We start from the raw sequence: 24833 nt of genomic DNA, 5'->3' as shown, positions 1-24833 counted from the left end.
ACTCACAACCTTGTGCTTGCTAGGCAGGCGCTTATGCTGCTGAGCTATATCTCAAGCCCTACTGTCATTTCTTAAGCTAAAGTGTTTAGAAGAACATCACTTTATTCTGATTAACTCACAAGTAATAATATCGAAACCGCTGGCTTAAGGAAACCACACAAATATTTGCCCCAAATATTGTACTACTTTAGTGAACTTCTGTATAACAACTTTTGTATGACCAGAGTGGTGGTGTCACTCTGTGCCTCTCAGTATCCTCATCCTTCTGTATGACACAGTTGCCATTTTGAAGCGGTGAAGCTCTTAACAAGAGGTTTAGCTTATGGTTTTACAATTTATACTTTCGTTATTAGTTACATTTTCATGCTAAAGTAATGATCAGAGCCAGTTTTCCACTTCTTCAAATTAAACTTCTTAATTTCAGTTATTGTACATTTGTGGTCCTACACTGCTTTGGCACTTCACTGAAACCCTCCCAGAGCTTAACATCATCCAAAGATGGTTTTATCTCATAAAAGCAAGGGCCGCCAAACTGCTCTTGCACCCACTGGGTTTCCTGGAGTTGCTGGTAAGAGATGTCAGGCCTTGAGTTCTCAGTGTTACCCCACCACTCCCAGCCCCAGTGGTATCATGACCCGTGTATGGCCGACAGCAGAGCCCGTAGCCATGCCAGCTGCTGCAGCCATTAGACCTAGTTGCCAAGGTGCAGCAGCAGGTGCACCCACTGCAGTGGCAGGGCTGCTGCTGGAAGGTGGGCTGCTGCAGGCCTGGGGGCAGCTCTCATCCTAGGGGCTTGGTTGGCCAAGAGACCATACAGAAAGTAGTTTGGATTTTCACCTGGCATCCTTAGCTCTCAGTTGCTTGGCGTCTAGAAATGCAAAACTATAAAGAATCTCTTCACTAATGTTTAAAATTTGGTGGTGGTTCTAAAGGATAAACATGTATCTTTTTTTATCATCACAGTGCACTTCAGATTAATATTAACTCCATTCTAGTAAAATACAGGATCATTTCTCCAGTTTAGCTCTGCTCTTCTTCCTCATTTTATAGAATTATTTTCACATACATTATACCTACATATTAGAAATCCAGAAATCCAGTTGAAAATTACTATATTTTTCCATCTTGGCTCCTTTAAGGAAGTTTTAAAAAATATCAGAAAAATCAAATTAGTAAAATCTTTTATATTAACTTACATATTTCTAATGTTCTTTCTCCGTAATGTTCTTAGACCCTAATCACTGTCTTTAATTAATTCCACCTAGCTTGAAGGAGTTCCTTTTATTTCTTGCAGTAGAGGTCTGCAGTCAGCAAGTCTCTCATTGTTTATCTGTGTGTTTATTCTGCCCTATATTTTTTCGAAGGGTGGGGTCCTATTATCTGATTCTAGGCTGATAGTCATTCTTTCAAGACAAGATGTACATTTCATTGCCTTCTGGCCTGTATCTTGACAGATGACAAGGCAGCTGTTAATTCTGCTGACCTTACTTGCAGAAAGCAAGATACTTGGATACTTTAGGGTTTCCTGTTCGTTTTTTGTCTTTCAGCAGTTCAGTTCTGCTGTGTCAAGGTGCAGATAAGTTTGTATTTATCCTACAAATACAACGTTTGCTGAGGTTCGTTGAGTCTCTTAAAGTACAAAGTTTTCCATCAAATTTAGGAAGTTTTTTTCCCATTTTTTTCTTCATTACTTTTTCTGCTGCTTTTTTTCTCTTCTCTCTCCAGGACTCCCATTGTGCTTGATGATTTGTGGGGCTTTATTTTTCATTAGTTTTTCACTCTGTTCTTTATGTTAGACAACTTCGATTGATCTATCTTCAGTTCACTGATTCTGTCTTCTCATCCTGGATCTGCTCCTGAACCCATACAGTACACTTTAAATTTCAGTTGTTATACTTTCAACTCCAAAAATTTCACTTTTTAAAAATAATTTATTTCCTTGAGAATCTCTATTTGTTAATTCCTTCTCATATTTTTCTTTAACTTTTTCAGCATGGTTTTCTTTAGTTCTTTGAACATATTTATAGAAGCTGCTTTGTCTGCTGCCTTTTTTTTTTTTTTTTTGGTCTGCTAAATTCAGCATCTGGGGGCACTTAAGGATAATTGCTATTGATGGCTTGTTTTTCTCAGTATGGATCGTATCTTGCTGTTTCTTTGCAGAACCCTTTTGTTGAAAACTGGACATTTATGAGAATAGATTTTAGCAGCTCTGGATTCTCATTATTCCTCCCTGTAGGAAGTAGTTGTTTCTGCTTTGTTTGTTCAGTAAGTTGCTCAGGCTGAATCTCTGGACTCTGTCTGCCTTTTATTTAGCTCAGTTCATTTTGTGTTTGTTTATTTTCTCAGTCCTGCTTCCAAGGGTTTACTCCTGTGCCTGTGTAGATTGGTGGGATGCCCGTGATTGATGGGGCAGAGGCGGTGTTTGGCCACACCAAGCCAGTAAGGCTCTGTTCTCTGTCAGTAGAAGAGTGTACATAGTGAGTACATTCAGAGCTGGGGCCTTTTCAAGTTAGCCCTGCCTCCTTTTTACTTTCCCCTGGGCTTATTTTACTTTAAAGATGGAGTCTCACTGTGTTGCCATGCTGGCCTGAAACACCTGAGCCCAGGTGATCCTCCTGTCTCTGCTTCCTAGGTATCTGGGGTTACAGGCACATGCCATGGCATGTGGCTTCCTAGCCCCTTTATTAAAAATCTCCTATCCGTATGTATGTAGCCTAAGAGTTGACAAGTTGCTTTTGGCTGGTTTGAACCCTGTCCAGTCAGCGCTGTTCATACACAGCCTCAGGCTGGATATGCTTGGTCCGACCATCTTGGTTAGTCAGTACATTTATGCCATCATCAACCTCTGAGACTGTCACTGCCATCATACCACCACTGAGCATGAGCATCTCCCACTGCACATTAAATGAGCCTCCTCCTACCCAGCAAGGAAGCCGCAGCTATTAGTTCCCACAGCCTGTTCCACTTTACGTGTCTTCAGTAGGGGAGGAAGGCCTGCAGAAGCAGGGAGAGATGGAAGCAGCCCCAGAACAGCACAGAATGCTGTTGTCATGCTGGAAGTTCTGCGGATTTTCAGGTATAGACACTTTTCAGGTGGCGTTTTGGCTTTGATTGATTCACTGATGTGGTTGTTGCCCAAAGACTTCATGAGGGCACCTAGCAGCTGGCCTGATGTTTGTGTATAAACTAGAGATAAGACTTGACCATATTGAGATAAGACTTACTTTAGGGCTGGGGGTTTAGCTCAGTGGCACAGCGCCTGCCTGGCAAGCGCAAGGTTGTGAGTTCGATTCCCGGTACTGGAAGAAAACAAAAAAAAAAGATAAGACTTACTTTAAACTTTTTATTCATCACAAAAGATTTGTTAATGTGTTCAGTTGAAATTTCATTCTTAAACATTAAATAGAGGCCATCAGATCCTTCCTGTACTCTCTTGAACTTTCTTATGCCTCATGTGTTTAAGGCACTGAAAAATAACCATGGTTTTGCCTTTTATAAAACAGCTTTCTACCAAGTGGCCAGTGATCATAAGAAATTATTTTTTAATTTATAGTAACTGCAATTCACTTTAGAGCGAGCTCTTGAGTCACTCTTGGTATGTCTTTTACAGGTCGCTTTGAAGAGGAATTTATCAAAATGCGCATGGAGAGACTTCAGGCCTGGATGACCAGGATGTGTCGGCACCCGGTCATCTCAGAGAGCGAGGTCTTCCAGCAGTTCCTGAACTTCCGAGATGAGAAGGTAGGACAACTGACCATTTACAGTCTTACGACAGTGAGTGTTCTCACAGTCACACTGAAGGTGTGTGTGAAAGGAGTTAAAAACATGATCGTTATTTATCTTACTCCCTCCAAAGACAGGGAAGGGTCAGAAACCTAAGTCCCTACCTTAGAAGTTAGCCCTGCTGTGAAAGCACTACCAGCCAGACGGCTCCTAAACACTGGGGCTGGTGAGCAGGCAGAATGAATTCACTTGGATGAGCAGTTTTTTCGTGCTCTTAAAAATAGGGCAGACCCCAAATGATGAAAGGAACAGTCAGCATACAGTGAAGGGTATCGGCGAACAATTTCTGTGATCATCTTTGACCTAACAGTGCCACAGCTTCTAAAAGTAAAGTAGTGCCAAAGGTGAACCGTTCTTGAAGCCAAGTCACTTCTCCGTAACCGTAGTTGTGAGTCCAAAGTAAATGCTAGTCTGTCTCTGCCCACCCTTGGGGACAGTCATCGGCCAGTGGTCATTTGTTTTTCATTTCAGTGAAGAAAAATTGGCTACTTAACACCTCATCACTGTCTTCCTTGAAAATAGTTTTCTTTCTAGTGAGCTTTCGCTGTACTCCTTATTGTAACTCTTCATTCTCTAAAGACATTTATTCTGGAATTTTCTTCTGTCATAATTCTGCCCACTTGCTCATGACAAATACTGCATATTTTAGAAAATATTTTAAAGAATAAAAGTATGCATTAGCTCATACAGCATCAGATGCTAAATATATTATGATCCTGGAAAAAAGTGTTACACAAGAAAGTACTAAGGCGGGGCTGGGGATTTAGCTCAGCGGCACAGCGCCTGCCTGGCAAGTGCAAGGTCGTGAGTTCAATTCCTGGTACCGGAAAAAACAACCAAAAAAAAGAAAGAAAGAAAGTACTAAGGCGTTTTATATATATATGTGTGTATATATATGTATGTATAGATAGATAGGTGGAATAACTGTACTGCTGATGTCTGATGGTTTATTGAGGGGAACAGTTAATGATTAAAAGGGTTTTTTTAATAAAACAAGAAAAAAGTGTTACAAAGTTATTTTTATCTTTATCAAATAAAAGAATATCATGTACCTTGTTGGACCTTCCAGAAATTTACTTGCTAAATTTTTTTTAGTATTTTTCTTCTCTAGTTGAAGTGAAAGATATTTACAAAAAGTCTTAAATACTAGGGCTCTTTCTTTATATATGTACTTAACAGACACATACATGCACTTAACTTAGTATAAATATTTGGCCCTCAAATTTGGTTGTTACCTCTTTCTAGACAAGATTGGTATATTCACTGTGTTAACTGTCACTGGGCAGGGAATGAGAAAGCACTGAGGTGCCCGTGCATTCCTTCATGAATTTGTATCTGTCGTAGGTTAGCTTTGCGTGCACTCTAGCCAACCCTAGTTTTTCTGCTAAGAAGTGATTTTCATTCACAGTATTTACGTCTGGAGCTGTATAGTAGTGAAACTAAGTTCTTTGAGTTCTAAGTGTTTGTTACAGAACCTATATTGAAACCCCTCCAAGTTTGTCATCTGGCTTCCCACAAGACTTTAACAAAGGCTTGTTATATTGGCTTTCCAACAATTTCATACAGAAGACACTTCTGAAGGTCATTTCTGCATAGTATAGTTTAAAAACAACAAGTCTTAGCCATTGGTCATTTTGTTTTTCGTCTGATGACTGCTACCTTCAAAGTCTCATCAGCTTGTCATAAAAATGGTATAAGAGAAAAAAGAAAGAACTTAGAGTCAGGGCACTTGACTTCTAGTGCCTCTCCTAACTACCTCCATGATTTTGGTCAAAACATTTGTTCTCATTGGGCCAGTTTCCTCACAAGCTAAATGGCTAGAAAAACTGATTCTTTGATTATTAGTAGCAAGAATAATGATAAACAGAAAATCCCAAAGAATCTACATGGAAATAACCAGGAAAAAAGGGTTATTAAGGTGACCATATACAATAAATTTCATGTTTTTCAGCAATAAATAAATTGTAAGTTAAAAGCGCTATCATTTATACTAGCATCAAAGTATCAAATACCTAGGAATAAACACAAGAAAATGTATAATAGGTCTACATTGAAAGCTATGAAATGTTAACAGAAGACCTAAATAAATTTTCTAGTATAGATTGAAAAACAATAAAGATGTCATGTGTAATAAAATCAAAGTACTAAGAGTAGCCAAGATGCTCTTGGAAGAAAAAGAAGCAGGATAACTACACTGGATATCAAAGCTCACTGGGGAAATGATTGTATTTTTTAAAATAGCTTTACCTGTTAGAGACACATAATGAAGTATTTACAGACAAAGCCATGTAATGTGTGAGAGTTCCTTTAAAATAAAAAAAAGTACAAGGAGTCTAGAATGGAAGAGAGTAGCTAGTTTAGAACAAGATCGGCCACCCATAAGAGGAGCGGGAGTCAGCATTCTAGACAGTTTCTCCACGTTCACAGTCCTGACCAAGTTCAACACCCGCTGCAGTCCCTCTGCACTGCAGCAGACCTAGCCAGACAGTCTGACAATGTCTTCCACTCTTTGAATATTAGTTGAAAGGGAGGACAGGTGACATTATAACCAAAGGAAGAATATGGTTCTGGAAAAATCTCGCGGATAAATATTGGAAGCAACAGTAGCAGCTGTTGGAATAGGACTCTAAAGGGTAAAGTTGAAGAGATTTAACCAGTTAGCAAGAAGGTTGGAAATAAAAATCTTCCCCCAGAATATGTGTTACTAGCTAGCATAGCTCCTTGCTTTAGTGATAAAGGATATTAAAACTAAAGCACAAATTTGTAGGGAAAAGCTTCGATTAAAGTATGAGAAAATAAGGGGGAGCACAGTTCTGACAAAGATCAGTCCAGTCCTTTAATAAAGAAAGTAAGAGCGTATAGGGAAAGCAAGTACCCACTTGAGTAGCTAAAAGAGAATACTCTGATGCAGGGGTTCAGACTGCCTGCCCACAAAAGCAGGAGGTCAGTTTTTAAGGATTAGGTGAGGTGGGCCAGCATCTAGGTAGTTATTTTCTCCATCCTCATTTTGTAGCTCTGGTTGAATACTCCTGACTTGAAGGACAGTTTGGTTCCCATGGGAGGAATCTTCTTGCCTCAGGGGAAGGGGGATTTTAGTCATTTGGGGCTGTGCTGGAATCTAGGGTGACCATAAGTTTAGAACTGTGGAGATTCAGGGCAAAGCTGAATGTCAGTAAATCTCTTATCCTGATCTGTCTTTAAGGGTAATGAGATATGCTAGGTAAATGTAGGTCTCATAAACCTTATTTTGCCAGGTTTTAGACATATACTCTGAAGTGACTAACATACTTACATTGCAGAACCGAGACAGGTTTGATCCATTGTTTTACAAAATGAAGACCAAGCTTTGTTCTGCTTGTAGTTACGTATTGAGCATTTGTAGGTCCATGTCCTGGCTACTTTTCTCATTACCAGGACAGCATATCTGATAACCACAAGTCAAAAGAGTAAGGTTTATTTTAGCTCACAGTTTATAGAGGTTTCAGTCCATAGTCTGCTGGTTCCAGGGGGAGAGTGGCACAGCAGAGGAGCGTGGCAGAAGAGAAACAGTTCATGTTGTGACAAGCAGAAAGCAACAGCAGCAGTGAGCCTCCCTTTCCCTTATACCCTATCCAGGCTATAAGCCTATTGGATGGTGCTACTCACCTTCCCATTATCCATACCCAGAACTGTGCTAAACCAATCTGTGGACTGATCTATTTATCACAGTCTTAATTTAGTATCACATACCCATGATCCAGCCATTCCCCAAAGCCCCCCACCTTGGAGTGCCTGAGGCTTTGGGGGACATTTTAGAAATAAACCATAACAGTCCACATGAAAAAAAAAAAAAATCACAGTTCTTAACCAAAACCACTTTTACTTCCCTGACTGCCTCAAAAGAAAACACATGTCATACTTTTGATGAATAATAAGTTAAGGCTCAAGAGTTGGTTCTTTGTCCCTCTAGTGGTCCTCGACGGTGTCATATTGCAGTTGCAATCAGAAACACTGAAATGACACCCAGGATTTGGAGGCAAACTTATTTACATTGACAGGCACTGATCAGGATCATTCCCAGAATATCAAGCCCCAGTCTCTGATGGTCAAGGGCTTATATGGGATAAGCAAGCAGGAAGTACAGAGGGAGAAGGGCTTGTGGACTGGGGATCAGTTCTTACAATATGCATCACCGTGACCAGCTCTTTCTAAGAGACAGGAGCAACCAGACAGAGCTGGAACAGGGCAGCTAACAAACAAGTATACTGCCTGGGGGGCAGGGGGAGGATTTCTGCTACAATATGGAAGCAGGCACCAAAGTAGTTCTAGAAGACAAAGATTATTTCTGTCTTTTTCTGTCACTGTCTCTTCTCTCTCAGTTGAGTCTGGCTAAATTGCCCCAGGCTGGCCTCAAACTTAGAATACTTCTGCCCAGCCTTCTGAGTATCTGAGATTACTAGCATATACCAGCATAACTCCTTAATCATATTTAGAGATGGTAACAGTCTTGGAAAGTATGTAGACTAAATAAATCACTTTGGAAACTATATCACATGAAATTACCCATTCCTGTAGAGTTCTGAAATCTTTTGTCATGTAAATAATGTTCATGTATCTCTTATAAAACTGATCTGGGGATTTAGCTAAGTGGTAAAATACTTGTCTAGCAAGCAGGAGGCCCTAGGTTCAGTCCTCAGCACCAAAACATTAAAAAGCAAAAAAAAAAGCAAAATGAAAAGACAAAATGCTGATAGTACAAGCCAAGTCTGTGGATTCATTACACTTTTTTTATTTTTATATATCATTGAAAGTTTCCATTATAAAAAAGTTTTTAAAAATATAATTCTATATGGTTCAGAGATATAAGTGTGATAAGAAAAAGCAGCACAATGAGCATTCTACAGAGTGACCTAGGAGAGTATCTTCATACCCCTAGCACAGAGGAGGATTTTTGAAATAAGATGCAAAAAAGACTGACCATACAAAAAGATATGGATAAGTTAGACTACACTAAAATTAAGAACTTATTTTTACCAGAGGAGCCATTAAAAGTGAAAACCTAGTGAGTAGAAAATATTTGTAACATAAATAACAAAGGGCTGTGTGTTAAGAATACATGAAAACCAATATAAATGATAAGAAAAGTAATCAGCCCAGTAGACCAGTAGAAAACTTGATCATGTGCTCTAGAAAAGCAGGTATATGAGCCACCAGCAAACATAGAGAAGTACAGTACTAGTTTCATTACCAACCAAGGAAATGCAAATTAGAACCAATAGAAGATTACCACTCAGCACTCAACAGATTTGCCAAAATAAGGAAGAAAGACCACACCAAGTGTCTTCTTGGTGAAGTAAGATGCTGCCAGGACTTATACTTTGCTAGTGGGATTAATTAATAAGAGCAGTTGGGAAAAACTGTTTGGCATTAGCTACAGAAATGGAACACAGTCATAGAACCCAGCATCTTTATGCCAAGATGTGTGCTAGACAGAAACTCAGTATATGTTCAGCAGAAGACACATGCATCACAGCTGTATTCATAACTTGATAGGATGGCTACCACTAGGAGAATGGCTCGATAAAGTAGGGGTATTCCTATAGTGGAATATTACAGAGTCATAAAATGAGTGAGCTGCAGCTATGCACAGCAGTGTGAATGTTGGTTAAGCAAAAGGAATCAGGCACTAAACATGCATACTGTGGCATTCTTTGCTAATTCCCAAAAGTAACAAAACAGTAATGTGGAGCTGATTTTGTTTGGGAGTTTGCAAGACCAGTTTGATTCTGCTGTCCCTTTTAACATTGTGCTGTTTTTCTCACTTACAGGAATGGAAAACTGGAAAGAGGAAGGCTGAGAAAGATGAGCTGGTGGGAGTTATGATATTTTCCACCATGGAACCAGAGGCACCTGACTTGGACTTAATAGAAATGTGAGAGACACTTTCTAACTTTCCTTCTCAGTGTGCATCCACGCCCTTTGGCTAACAGCCATGACTAGGAGAGCCGCAGCTGGAATTCACATTGTCAGGGGAGAGCTTATGAAATGAGTGGGGTTTGTAGGCAGATGACAAAGAAAACACTGTGTGCACGTGGAAGTACCATCTTTTAACCATAACATCAGATTAAGATCTGCTTCCTCTTTACCTTGAAGTCAGGATTTCGTAGTTAACACAGTGTTGGTTCCAATAAAGTATGATGAGACAAAGTGGCAGAGAGCCAGAACACCCACGTCAGACCCAGCAAAGCCAAAACCTTTTGAGCACTTTGAAGGAAGCAGTTTCTAACATGCTTGTTCCGTCTGCTTTTTAATCTGTTTTTAGTCATTTATTCTTCAGTACAGGTTCATTTATAATTTTGAAATAGTTTCTTTCTTATACAGGGCTAATAAGAAATTTTGGAATTTTTTAGTTTTAAGAAGCTTTTTTCTTACAAGACCATTGCATAAATGTTTCCCAAAATACAGACAAAAAAAAAAAAGCATGTATAATAGGCTTTCAGTCACTCAGAGAAATAAAAATCAGTATTAAACCTGTTGGTATATAGTCTTCCAAATCTCCTCCTATATATAGCCATTGGAAAATGAGCTGTTCAAATAAACGTGACCTCACATTATATATGAATGGTTTTTTGTTTTTTGTTTTTTTGTGGGTTTTTTTCCGTTTTGGTTGGTCCTGGGAATTCAACTGAGGGCTTCACACATACTAAGCACATGTTCTACCACTGAGCTACCCCCTGCAGCCTGTACATTCTATTTTATGATGTGCTTTTTTTTTCCAGTAACACACTATGGTCTTTGCAGTTAATACTACTCTTTTTATACCCTTTGGGAGCTCATATCTTGGGAACACTAAGTGGTACAGACCCATCTAGCTTTTACCTGTTTGATTAAATACCTGTTAGAATGAAGGAACAGCTACCATTAGAATCCTTAAAACTTCCGTAAGATACTCAAGGTGATACACTTTAGAATAATTTTAAATAAAATTCACAAGAAATTGAGGAAAGGAAGCAAAGTTGAAATATAAATGGCAGATTTTTGAGTAGTTCTGTAAAAACCAGAATCTAGTCTTATGTAGTCAAAGGGGAGTTGTTTTGTAGGAAAACAAGTATACAGATTGCCCTCCCTATACTGACGGCTCTCTCTGCCTACAGAGAACAGAAGTGTGAGGCTGTGGGGAAATTCACCAAGGCCATGGATGATGGTGTGAAGGAGCTGCTGACCGTGGGACAGGAGCACTGGAAACGCTGCACAGGGCGTAAGTGCCATCCTCCAGGCCAGGCTTTATGGCGTGGTCTTCCGGCGGGACCTGCCTGGCGTAGAAGGGACTGTGGTGAACCACAGCGGCACTGCTCCTGTAGCCCTTGGCCTGACTTCGCTTCTCCACTCTTGCTAAACAATAGGAAACTGACAAAACCAGTCCAAGAAGTCTCATAAAGAAATACTATCTTAGCTAGAAAAATTTCTTTAACTCTGGGTTTTATAATCTGTGGAAAATTAACATTTTCATTTTACTTGTTTTGAGAATACTTGTACAGTTGCTTTTACTCTTACAACTTTACTTTTTAATCTTTACCCATTTAGAATCATATGCTATGTTTAAATAAAGCCATAATTTTCAGGAAAAGCCAGTGTAGTTGGTAGAAAACGTATTAGAGGGATCAGAGGCCCGGCCATTGTGGAGGAGGAAGGCCCATCAGCTGTGGCCCGCTCCCCTGCCTGGCTGTGATAACGTCTCCCCTCTTTGTCCTTGGTGTGTGCACTGTCCCGCTGTTGAGCCAGCACCTCCGCCCTAGAACTGTGCAGCTCTGTTGTCAGATAGCCCAGGATGGCATAGCGCCATCAAATGTCAACTGAAACTCTTTTACAAAGTATAAATAAAGGAGTTCAATTGTAAAATTAGTTTTAGTTATAAACTCTTACAGTGGTATCATAAATCATTTAAGCTTGTATATTCTTTGAAAACTTCCTTTTTAAGTTAGTACAGATCTTAAAAGTTTTAAGGATGTCACACAAATCTGTGGTTACTTTTTTTTCCTTTTTTTGGTGGCACTGAAGATTGAACCCAATTCACACTAAGCCTCTAGTCCTTTTTAATTTTATTGATCGTATTAAGTCACTGAGTAGCCCTGTGACTCAAACTTGAGATCCTCCTGCCTCAGCCTCCCAGAGTGCCATGATGACAGGTTTGCACCACCACACCCAGTGTGGGTGTTTTGTTTTGCTTTGCTTTGCTTTGCTTTGCTTTATTTGAGGCAGGGTCTTACTATATAGTTCAGGCTGGCCTTGAACTCATTATGTATTGCAGGCTGGCCTTAAACTTGCAGTGATCCTGCCTCAGACTCCAGAGTGCTGGGATTATAGGTATCTACCTCCATACCTGGGCTAGCACACCCAGTTTGGGGTTACAATTCCTTTTAGGAAATTAAATCTCTTACATCTGATAATTATTCATTTTCATGCCCTGTATAATCCATAAAGCCAAACTTATAAAACAGAGAATATTGATGAAAGCTACTCTTGTTGGGGCAAGAAGGAATTGAGGCACTTTGTTTAGGAATTCATTCAGGCCTTCTTTCACAAAATAGTTTTTTAAAAATTCCTCTTCTGTAAGGTGAAAACTCCGTGTGCTAAAGCACAAGGCATATGTGTCATTAATCCCACAGATAGACAAAAACTGAGACATAAAAGGTAATTAAATTACTAAAATTAACAACAAATGTAGTTTGCACCTTGGACTTAAGCAGTGATATCTTTTGAAAGGCCTCTGGTGTGCTTGAGGGGGCGACATACAGTGCAGATGCAAAGGGATGTGGACACTGCTCTGGCAGGTCTCCAGAACGATCTAGAGTACTAGCATTTTAGCACCTTAGGAAGGAACCGTAGGAATCAGTGAGTCATCTCTTCTTACTGGTGGGAAAACACACCCCTCCTCCCTGGTCCCGTGAAGCCTCATTGTCTTGTATTTTGCCAGGCTTTGTTCTTTCAACTTCGGGTTGATTGGTTATTGATTTGCACATTGCTTTGGGCTCATTGCTTATATGCACCTCGTTTTCCTAATCTTCCACATAGAGACCACGTCCATGATGGTAGAGAAGGTGGGTGGATTGTGAAGACCAAGTACAAAGGAAGTGCTTTGTAAATTAGAAATCTCAGTGAGCTTCAATTCATTCCTTCCTTTTTTTTTTTTTTTTTTTTGGTCGTTCATTTCTGTTTCATTCAGTAAATGAGAATGTGGGAGTGGTTGGTAGTAATAGCATCTACCATTAACTGAAAATTAGTTAAAAATACAATTGGTTAAAGAATTCATTAATGGAAAGAGCCATCACTTTTGCAACAGTATTTTATTACAGAATATTTTTATATTTTTAATCGCCTCGTGTCTTTTATATAAAATAATCACTAGAAAATAGTTGAATCCCACTTCAGTTTGCTCAGAGGACCAGGGAACAATTTATTCTCTTTACTCTTTCAGCACTGCCTAAGGAATATCAAAAGATCGGAAAAGCCTTGCAGAGCCTAGCAACGGTGTTTAGTTCTAGCGGTTATCAAGGTATGTCTTCATTTCTACTATTTTTTTCATATCATAATTATACCTATCTGTGGAGTACAGTATAATAATTCAGTGCCTGCGCACAGTGTGTAGACAGTGAGGGTAATTAGCATCTTCATCTTCTTAGCATTTCTTCATGTTTGGAGCCTTCCAGCATTGTCCTCTGGTTACTCATAAAATATACAGTAGGTTGTTGTGAACTGTACTTCCCTACTCTAATATACAGCAACAGCAGTTATTCCTCCTTTCTAATCTAACGGTATTTTGTTGCCTGTTATCTGAATCTATTTTATCCCCGCTTGAGATCAGTTCTTTTAGCATCCACATTTGAGCGAGAACATGCCTTTCGTGTCCTGTCCTACCTGCTACCTCCCGAGGATCTCACAGGCAGACAAAAACTGCCTGGACGCGCCCTTGTCACTAAGGGGCACTTGGCCAGACTGTACATGCGTGACTTTACTTCCTCGCTTTATGAATTTGGAGAAAGCTGGAGGGTTGTTTTGTTTGCCTTCTTCACCTCTCAGATATAACTCTTCTATTCTAGTATAACAGGTAGCTGGGGTGTGTAGCATTCTACCCTTCATTTCAACTCTCTACCAAACCTTCTGAAGTTTTTCTGATAAAAAGATTAAATTTTCAAAGCAACAGTATTTGACTGACTAATGTGCTTCCATAAGTCATTCCTTAAGATGTAATTGCCTTCAGCTTGCCCCATAACCATGTGTGCTGCCTAATGGTAGTTGGAGTTCCTTGTACTTTCACGCTGGCAGTCCTTGCAGATGTTCCTTTAAAAAAAGTATAAAGCATTTGTCAGTAAGCGGTACCTATTAAATTTGAGTGTCTCTTCTCAGTATATTAATTATCTCAGTGAGAAAATTGGTACCTCACCAGGGTGCTTACCCTGATCCCCAGTTGGGACAGTGCTTTGGATATGAGGTCTGGTCTGTCACCAGATGTTTTTCTGTGACCAGAATGTAGGATGCGGGGCCCCCACATGTGAATACTATAGTTCTGGCTTACTCTGTCTTACAGTCAGGGCTCAGATTGGAAGGGAGCCTCAAGGTTTTGTTAGTCTGAATGAGGAAACTGAGACTGGTGAGCAAAGCTTCTGGGCCAGGGTGACAAGCAGATGATGGGAAGCCAGCACTAGACGACGTGTCCATTGCCTGGACACTAGGCACTTGTCCAGGTGCTCTTACGCTTGTGGAGCTCTGTGGTTTCCAGACAGGATGAGAGTTTGTTTTGGAAACACTGGGAAGCCATTGGTTGATCTCAGTGCCACCTCTGTATGTTAGAACTCACCTACAGCTGAGGACGAAAAAAGGTCTTTGGAGTTTTAGTCTCTGTATAGCTCAAAGCAGCATAGAAGAAAGGAAACATAATGAATACTAGAGAAAGGAGGAATAGCAGATGTGAGAGGCAGCAGGGCCAAGGCCACCACATGGTAGTGGACCCCTACTAGAAGGTAGGCAGTGAGAGGTGACCTGTGCCCTTTGCCTATCGAGCGCTGTTTCCTGTAACTGCCCCAGAGAAGCACTGAGAGCTTCCTTCACATTGCGACTCCTGCACAGGGTGCTGTCACTGTCAGCCAGTATGGTGTTAGACACTCGTAGTGCGCACAGCACTTTCTCAAGTGTTAAACATGTTCAGTATGTTCTGTGTTAACAACATGTAGTTACTGTTTTCAAAGAACTGTTCATGTTCCTACTGACTGGCTTCTGTTTCAAAGGACAGTGACAGCAATGTTGAGGACTGTGTCTTGGATCAGGGCTACACTATGTGATCTTGTGATAATGTCAATGAGGTTGATTTCTGAGGACATCTCATTAAATACTGCTTTCACTGCTTCTTCAACAGTATGTGTACTAACATTGGAATAATGCTAAGGCGGTTAACATGGCCCTGCCAAACCCATGAAACGTTCCGTATTCTTATGCGGAGTTCTTCAATAGTCTTATCATATTGAAATAATTTTAAATTTTAAAGCATTACCTTTGAGAGAGGAGAGATAGACTTCTGATAATACCTTGTTTTATAGATTTGACTTTAGAAACGTGAACATTTTTCATAATTATTAGAATACATTTACATCAAAATGAGAGCATCCCTTATAACCAAAAGCAAAATAAAGCACATAATGTGACACCTCAAGATGAGGGCATAACCAGGTATGGAAGAATTCTCCAAAATCACCTTAGAGTAGCAGTCAGAAAGACTGCAGAAGAACTTTAGTTGTTTTCACTAATCATACAATTAATAATGTAATACTGTATTGGTATTCTAAAACTATATTACATAATGTAAGGTAAGGCTGGGGACATAGCTCAGTGGCACAAGTGCCTGCCTGACAAAGTGCAAGGTCCTGAGTTTGATCCCCAGTACCACAAAAAAAAAAAAAAAAAAAAAATAGTGTAAGGTAAAGCTTTGTTAGTGATTAAGATTTTTTAAATAAGAAATAAAATAAATGAATTTTATGTCTTAATTCTAAATAAATTAAAATTCCCAGAGTCCTAAATTTATTAGAAATATCAGAATGAGCTCATTATGTTTTTTCTTTCTTTTAAAAAACAATGCAGTATGCCCTGCCCTGGTGACTGAAAAGGCCTAGAAACAGTTTGCCCTCCAGTGGCCAGGAGCTTCTCCTAACTTTACCCCACGTCCCACCGCAGTGAGCCAGGCTCCTGTTACAAGAATACCAGTCCCACTTTGAAGATCTTTCCCCTGCCCAGTGAAAGAAAATGTGAGCCTTAGTGACAGCACTAACTGTAATCTTTTCAGGTGAAACAGATCTCAATGATGCAATAACAGAAGCTGGAAAAACTTACGAGGAGATTGCCAGTCTCGTGGCCGAACAGGTATTAACATACAGATTCAGTTCAGATTTTTATGCTCTCTGATCTGTGTATTTAAAACATATTTTAAGACAGATCCAAATAGATATCCTCTTCTTTTCCGTTGGTACGTATCTTTGTTAACTGTATCTGATAATAGCGTTTCTTTGGTTAAGTCAAAGTCAGTGGTTAAATGTGCTGTCAGTAAATCCAAATGGCCAGGCACAGTGGTGCACACCCATAATCCCAGCACTCGGGGAGGCTGAGGCAAGATGGTTGCAAGTTCAAGACAAATCTTGGCATTTAGCAAGACTTGTCTTCAAAATAAAAAATAAAGAATTACATGATGACACACATCTGTAATCTCAGCACTCTGGGATGCTGAGGTAGGACAATTGTAAGTTCAAGACCAGCCTGGGCAACTTAGTGGACCATATATATATATATATATATATATATATATGAGTGAGTGAATGGCTAGGGATGTAGAAGTCGTGAGTTCAATTTCCAGTTTTAAAATATATATGTATATGAGTGAGTGAATGGCTGGGGATGTAGCTCAGTGCAAAAGTCCTAGGTTCAGTCCACAGTAACACAAAAAGAAAAAATAAGAGTGCCGAAGGCACTGCCCATCAGGGATTATAATGCGCACAAGAAAATGTTAGTCTCTTTTGCCTCTCTGCATCTGTTAATGACCTTGGCAGTGCCTACCCTGTATGCATGTTAGAATTTAATAGCTAATAAATAAAAAAAAGTATCTTCCATAGTCCCCAGCCCTGGGTAAATCTTTTGTTATTTATTGGAGTCTTTAGTAACCTAATTTCATTCTTTTCACAGATAATAACTTCCCTTAAGGGGAATAATCATCTCAGTTGTTTTAAATCCATAAATTTAAGTTTTTCAGATGACTTCTTGGCAAATGAAAAAATTTCTAAGTTGCCACTTAAGAGAATTACAGTTTTTAAATATTTTTATATTCTGTAGTAAAATACAAACATTAAATTGTAACAACTTATTTGCCTGTTTGTAAACGTACAATACTAAGTTTTTTCCTCATAGTGTTATGTTTTGGACTGCCTCAGAATGCCTGATTTTATAAATCAACCTAAAAACTACATGATGTATTGTCATTTTCTTCATTACCTATGAATCAGAGCACAATAGTCTTGGGGATTTTTTTTTTTTTTTTTTTTAAGAAAACTAATCAGAGGGGCTGGAGATTTAGCTCAGTGGCACAGCACCTGCCTGGCAAGTGCGAGGTCATGAGTTCAATTCCCGGTACCGGGGGGAAAAAAAAATGAAAACTAATCAGAATGCTTAGCACTCAGTACTTGGAGGATTTGGTTAATACAGTTCTCATACACTAGTTTTCTGGACCTTGATTTTCTGAATTCCTCTGCTAGTAACAATCAGCCTTTGTCTTGTTGTAGCCAAAGAAAGATCTCCATTTCCTGATGGAATGTAACCATGAATATAAAGGCTTTCTCGGCTGCTTCCCAGATATCATCGGTGCTCACAAGGTAACTTAACCGTAGTGATTCACAGAAGAGGGCACAGGTAGATTGGTTTCAGACATGCGCACCCCTGTTCATGTCATTTTGTATACTCATCTTTATGAATGAAAAAGAAACTGTAATTCTCACTAAGATTTTTAAATTAAATTTGAAAATTGGTTGGGGTGCCCTCACATTTTAACTCTGGTTAATTATTCTTTCCCCTTTTCAAAATTTATACATTACCTCAGTCATGAGTATTTCATCAACTGTGGTATGTGGTGCTTTAGTTTATTGAGATGTCCTTGGGTTTGTTATGAAAGCTCTAGAAAGGACTGGTCTGTGATTTTAACAATGTTGCCATGTGCACATTTCAGTGTGTCTCTGTATACCTTTAGGTCTCTTGAAGGAGTAGCATAACCTTGAACAACTTCCGATAAGATGAGACTAAACAGTTTCTCTTAGGAATTTATGTCAGCAGAATTAGTAGGAATGGAGCCTAATTCATACATAGAGTTTAGAGTTTTTCTTTCCAGATAACCCTAAATAACAAGCAGTGCGGTGACACTGGAGTGGGAAATGTTTGGCAGCTTTTGTAATTACTTCAGTCTATTAAATTGACTCAGTGCCTCTTACAAAAATCAAAATAAAGTTAAGCCTTACAGTCAGCTCACTCAAGTGCCAGCCTGTGAAGTACGCTTTCACAGAAGAGACAGTGTGTATGTATTACACTGCACCTAATCACATGGGTTCTGAATCTACTAATACTGCCTGTTTTCCTGTTACTACTCTTAAAATGACAGTGGTTTCTAAATATTAGGGGACAGTGTGATATTTGGGGTTTTTTTTTTACTGTAGAATAAAACTGTAAACTTTAGTTTAGTTACATTTTTCAGTCCTTTTGGCTTCCAAAGCACTTAAAGGAAGTTACATTTAGATACTTTCTGGTGTTTTTATTTGTTGTCCTATTTGGTAGCAAGAGAGTTACAGGACATGTTAGCACTGTTAAACTAATGACTAATACTTTTTGCTTTCTTATTAATATTATTGTGTTTTATATTCCATAGGGAGCAATAGAAAAAGTGAAAGAAAGTGATAAGCTGGTTGCAACTAGTAAAATCACTCCACAAGACAAACAGACTATGGTGAAGAGAGTTGGCACCATGTCTTATGCTTTGCAAGGTAAGAAAATGCGTTAGGAATAGCTAGTGGAGATTCTTTTCTTCCTCCCTCCAAAGTTTCCCATACACACTTGCTGGAGAGACATGCAGGTGTGACCAACAGTTAAATAAGAGCCAATTTAAAATACCAGGGAGCTGGGGATTTAGCTCAGTGGCATAGCACCTGCCTAGCAAGCATGAGGTCGTGAGTTCGATTCCCGGTACCAGAAAAAAAAACAAAAATAAAATACCATCATGAGCCCCTTGGCCTACAGGATGCCGGTGTTAGTATAAGTCTGTAATATTTAATTTTTCACACACATACATGATATATTGACAGCTTGATTAAATCTGTATATTTTCCCTTAGAGACATAGAGATTCCTTTTATTATGCTCCCATACCATAAAGCTCTACCACATTTTTGAGCTCAGCTTTTAGCACTCTCTGTGCCCCAGGACCATAGATTGTAAAGGATTGGGAGGAATCATTTTAGGCATAGTTGACTGTCAATAAAAGGAAAATATTAGTTAATAGTTAGAGATTTGAGCATGTTTGAGCATGTAGGGTCAGCAAAAGGATGTTTCCTGTTTTAATGCATGGGTGGATGGCACATGCTTGGGCAGAGGAGGAAGGATATTCATAGTACTTAACATGTGAATCAGTGAACATCTTCCCCTTACTAGGAGCAGTGCTTGCTATTGACTGTCCGTTGAGTTTTTCTATCACCTGCATGAAATGAGTATCGAGAACAGGCCCTTTCCTGGAAGCCAGATTAGGTCAGAACCAGAGAAACCAGGTATTGTCATTTGAAATCTTGGAGGGAAACTGACTGCCGCCTTGGTTTTGGTTGTAGCTGAAATGAATCACTTTCATAGTAACCGGATCTATGACTACAACAGCGTCATCCGTCTGTACCTGGAGCAGCAAGTACAGTTCTATGAAACGGTAAGTGAGCACCCCTTCCATGCCTCTTCCACATGCAAGAGGAGGGCGGGTTCGTGGTAACTATATGAAGTTTGTCTGTGTTCTTTAATCCTAAGTAGTAAATCAGAGAAAGTGAAATTTTGAGCAAGTTTCAGTTTTCTAAAATCAACTCTTTCCACCTTTTCTTTTTTGAGTAATACTGAGTTGGAAAGGGCTTCTTTTGAGGAAGGAGCATTAGATACTAGGTCTGAGACCACAAGAAGCCCCGATTGTGTGACTGCCCCCTCTGTCACAGCCGCTGTGCCTCTGTGCGCAGTGACAGTGCTGCATGAGGTGAGCTCACCCTCCTGTCCTGGAGGCTCTGTCCTAGCTGAGGAAAGAAACCAAAGGCAGCCTTTGTTCACTGCCCAGGTTTCACGGTGTTCCAAAGGAAGCTAGAAGAAAGCGCGAAGCCTTCAACATTATCCTTCAGAAAAACCATAATGGAAATGTAAACTTCCGTGACATGCATAGTAATGCTTTTACTTAGCAACGTATAGAGGAAACAGATCTTGGGCCAGGGATTTAGCTCAGTGGTGCAGCGCCTGCCTAGCAAGCAGGAGGTCCTGAGTTCCATTCCCAGTACCAAAAATAAAGAAAAAGCTCTTACAAATGGAGCTCAGACATCAGAGGAAAGGTCTGTGATTTTATCATCAGTCTGTGCTAGTTCTCAAATCCATGCACTTTCACCCTTGGGCTGCACACTCCCAAAACACTCATGTCTAGTAGCTGACTCTTGAAAAGGCACTGTGATTCCTGTGTGAGCGCGTATTTCAGAGCGGTTGGTTTGGGAGATGTCCTTAGGGGAAGAACTCAAGCAGCGCTCTCCCTCTGCGTGCACAGGCCTGTGTTCTAACTGCAAACTTTCTCATAAATCTGTACCATGGGTCTTTGCACTAAATGTAGCAGATTATATTTGCCTCTGAGAAAATAGTGAAATTCTGATAATGTTCATTTGTTAAACTTTCAAGTCTAAGTGTGGTATATAACATTGTAATTCAAAATAAAAAACGGTGTATTTCATTACTGTCTTTACATAAATGTTAAGTGGCTGATACGGTGTTGCCAGGTTTTAGATCTGACTTAATTGTATGGCAGAGTATGCCTTATATTATTAAATTTTGTGTATTTATTCATGGAGCAAACTTATATTGAGGGCTTCCTACATACTAAGCATCGACTCCAGGTACTTGGGACCCTAGGATGGGTATTATATCTGCCTCAATGAGCTCCTGGTGTCTTTGGGGGAGACATAGGCACATAAACAAAATTGCAGTCCACTATTAACATGTAACACAGGTGCATCCTGTCCAGACAGCATGCAGTAAGAGAGCAGGGTGTACTCAGGGAGCCATGGCCCACACCCCACAGGGGTCTTCAGCAGTCATACATGTCCATGAGAGGGACTCTGGATAGGTGTGAAGGACAGGGCCACTGCCACTCTCTTGATAAACCGCTGGTCTGGAAATAGAGCAGGAGCAGAGAGGAGGCCCCCGTGGCTGGTAGTCGAGCAGGGCTTCCTGCAGGCAGTGGGTCCCGTTGGTAGCGAGGCTGCGGTGAAGCGGGCTGCCCGGCAGCCATGCAGAGGCCAAGTGGGTGCCAGAGTAAAAGAACGTGGCGTGGGAATGGAGGTACTATCTCAAAATTTTTTGTTCTTTAACCAGATCGCAGAGAAGCTGAGGCAGGCCCTCAGCCGATTCCCGGTTATGTAGAAGGAATGGAACGTGAAGAAATCTCCGAAGTGCTTCTTGCTGACTTGGGGCAATGCAACTCAAAGTTTATTTTTTCCTATCATCAAAAAAAAAAAAAGAAAGAAAGAAAGAAAGAAAAGAAAACCAAAAAGAAATGAGTTGAAAAAAACTTTTCTTTATGAACCAGCCAAAATGTAGTGGTTAATTGGTTATTTAGGGATGGTCTTCTCATGTTCATTTCCTGCTCGTTATTTAAACTAATGGAAATTGTCTATATTTTTGGAAAGTACTTAAATTTTTCAGAATTTTGAATGGAGATTTGGGGGTTTCCCCCGCTGATATTTTACAAAAAAAATTGTAATTTATATGTTACCCATTATCTTCTATTTCTTACCCAATGTCAGATAATTACTAATTGCTTTCTTAAAAATACGAAATATGCCAGAATAAAAATATATATATATGTTTGTATATTTTTATAACTCTTGCAGTCCTGTGGGGCTCCTGTCTTCTTAGGAAAGCCTGCACGCCCTTCACTGGCATAGCAACTCAGGTGCTTACATCACAGGAGGGAGAAAGCAGAGTGGGGCCCCCGGGCCACCTGGGTCCTCACGGAGCGTGGGAGGTGGGCTGTTGGCTGTCCCTTCGCGGGACAGCTGCCTGCTGCTCCTGCAGGAAGACGGTGTGGTTTCCTTGCACTCTTCCTAATCCCAAGTAGGGCGTGTTCTATGCTAGAAAGAGTAAATCAGAAAAGTTGGGGGGTTGTTTAGAACCTCCTCTAGCACTGCGTCTGTGGCTGGGTAGCCATCCTGACTCCTGTGCCCAGCGTTGCCCTCCTTTCCCCGCCTTATCTGTCGATTGGACTGAGGGCGAAGTGCTGGTGCAGCCTGACAGCCACTTGGTTTGCAGATAGAACAGCAGAGCAGCCAGCGTTCTCCGAAAAGGCGGAAACCAGAGGTTAGCGTGTCCCCTCCCCACCAAGAGGGAGAGTTTAGGGACTGGGACGAGTGGCATCCTGAGCCACGTGCAGTTACGTGCTGAGGAAAAGTACAGAGTGATGCCTGTCACGTGTCTGCACCTTCAGGTAGTTTCCTGATCACGGGTCCTTCAGCTCATGGCACAGAGCAGAACCAGCTGTCAGCTTGAAATCAGAGCACTCACGACTGTCTCACCCGCAGCTCCGCCTTCCGCTGTTGCCTTACAGCCTGATCTCCTACTGCTTTCATTTTTGACCTAGTAATTATAGAAAATGGAAAGTCCAGGCCGGTGTAAATAAGTGAAACCAAAAAGTAGACAAGAAAATCAAAATCAAATGAACACAAATATGAGAACTTCTTGTTCTTCAATAGCACGGGTTTTTGTTAACATTTTATAAATAATTTTCCCCACTTGATTTTTCTTTCATAAAATCTCAAAAACAGTGCTTATGATACAGCCATTTAATATATGTACAAATTGTAAAGAATATGTATAAATATTTTACACAAATGTAAGAGCATGTAGAAGTCAACATATAAATAAATTGTTTAAAAAACTGTACAGTAAATTCTCAAAGCACCTTTTCAAAAATACTTCTGGTGTTTTTGTGTGATTTTGTTCTCTGCTTTTTCTTTGTTTGGGGAGTTTCTTGCTGTTGTTGTTACTTCTTATTCAAGTTACCAAAAATGACCACAGTAACCAGTTTTCCCCCCAAAACATACCTCTTCTGGTGTGAATGAGTCATTTTAGCTCTCTACATCTGTTACGAGTCCTGGAAGTACATCAGAACCACCTGGAGGGGTTGAAGCAGCTCCTGATACCCCGTGCCTGCCTCCCAGGTGTTGTGTTTAGTTGGCATGAGGAGGGGACCAGGAAGGTGGAAAAGGAATCTTAAGGAGATGCCATGGGATGCAGAGGAGAGCAGTGCCTGACTGTGATTCTGGAAAAGTAAGGAGAATTTGAAAAGCAAGGTAACCCATTTGGGTATGATACTTGGAAGACTCTCCTTCAAGTGGCAAAATGTTAGCGATGCGGCACATACTTCCCCCTATAGTTTTTATGTTACGTGTTTGATTTTTAATTGTGTGAACCTCCAGATATTACCGATGGTTGGCAGTTACACAGTAACGTAGCTTACAAACCTTGACAGTGCGCAGATGGCAGGTAAGGATTTGGAAAGACACAGTGGAAGAAAAATTTGGCAGCCCCAGGGCTCGGCCCGTCCTGCGGTTACTGGGCTCACTGTGTACCACGGGCGCTGCGTGGAACAGGGCTTGGCTCACAGAAGAGCCGGAGCATGGTCAGCTTCACTCGTGGGCACCGGCCTCTGACAACCGGGGGGACCTGTGTGCACCCATCTCACGCTGTAGGTGAACGACCCCATTTCCTCCCCTGGGAACAGATGGAGCAGTGGGGCTGGCCGGTGCCCTGTGAGACAAACCCCTAAGCAGGACAGAAGTGCTCGTCAAGCCCACAAGAGGAAAGACCTTCCCAGATGGAGACCTGCCCCACACGCACAGGCTGCTAATCCCCATCTCTACTGGAGAGTCAGTAGATCGTGCCTAAAGAAGGGGAGTCCAAAGTATTACAGTGTATTATTTAAAGTACTAAAACTTGTAAAAATCTACAAGCTAATGGGGAAAGCTTTATGATGGATCTTGTCAACACCATGCCCGCCCAGCCCCAAAAGAAAAAAGTCACAAAAGGTCAGATTCTGTCTTGATTCCACCCCTGTGAGGTACGGTGGCCAGAGTCACAGACACAGGAAGTGGCTAAGCATGGAATTACTGTTTAATGGGCACAGGGCCTCAGCTTGGCATAATAGGTTTGCTGTCACGGGGACCAAGACAGCTTTTTAGTGTAAAATTAACTTTGTCGCCTATAAAGGTGACACTTTTCCAAGAGCCATGTCAAACTGGGTGTAGTGCCACATCCCTATAATCCCAGCACTTGGGAGGCTGAGGCAGGAGGATCACTGCAAGTTCCAGGCCATCCTGGGCTACATCATGAGTTCAAAACCAGCAATAGTAAAACATGGTCTCCAGAAAGAAAATCCTGTCAGATGCCCTACAGTAATGTCTTCACAGTGTGGCTGGGACAGCATGTCTGTCTTCCAGGCCTGGATGAGTTCCAGGAATGTGTTTCCTGCCAGTAGATGTCCAGTGGTTCTGTCCCCCTTGTGCTGTTTCCTTATATGAATGCTCACAATAACACGCAGCCCAAGTCTCTCTAGGAGACTCTTGTACAATCTCCAGGACCCATAGTCACTCTCCACTACACACACTCTGCTTTCATCTGAGTATTGGAAGAGGCCGAGGAAGCTTGTTTGCAGACACAGCAAGAAGTTGCTGTCTACAAGGGACCTGCTCTCAGCAAACATGAATCTGCTGGTCCTCAGTA

General features: G+C 40.7%; 1 protein-coding gene across 1 annotated transcript in view; it reads left to right on the top strand.

Moving 5' to 3' along the window:
* The window catches only part of Snx9 (sorting nexin 9), an 81024-nt gene extending 58623 nt beyond the window's left edge, over positions 1-22401 (top strand). Inside the window, exons 10-18 of the mRNA XM_005390533.2 lie at positions 3611-3741; positions 9591-9694; positions 10917-11020; positions 13238-13315; positions 16094-16170; positions 17577-17666; positions 18707-18821; positions 19655-19746; positions 21429-22401. Of these exons, the coding sequence (XP_005390590.1) occupies positions 3611-3741; positions 9591-9694; positions 10917-11020; positions 13238-13315; positions 16094-16170; positions 17577-17666; positions 18707-18821; positions 19655-19746; positions 21429-21476 (839 nt within the window). The 3' untranslated portion in view covers positions 21477-22401. The remainder of the gene's footprint in view (positions 1-3610; positions 3742-9590; positions 9695-10916; positions 11021-13237; positions 13316-16093; positions 16171-17576; positions 17667-18706; positions 18822-19654; positions 19747-21428) is intronic.
* The last annotated feature ends 2432 nt before the right edge of the window (positions 22402-24833 follow it).

This window comes from Chinchilla lanigera, unplaced genomic scaffold, assembly GCF_000276665.1.
Source record: "Chinchilla lanigera isolate Chin_1 unplaced genomic scaffold, ChiLan1.0 scaffold00038, whole genome shotgun sequence".
Taxonomy (NCBI): Eukaryota; Metazoa; Chordata; class Mammalia; order Rodentia; family Chinchillidae; genus Chinchilla; species Chinchilla lanigera.
The sequence above is the reverse complement of the archived record's forward strand: the minus strand, read 5'-3'. Positions and strand labels throughout refer to the sequence as shown.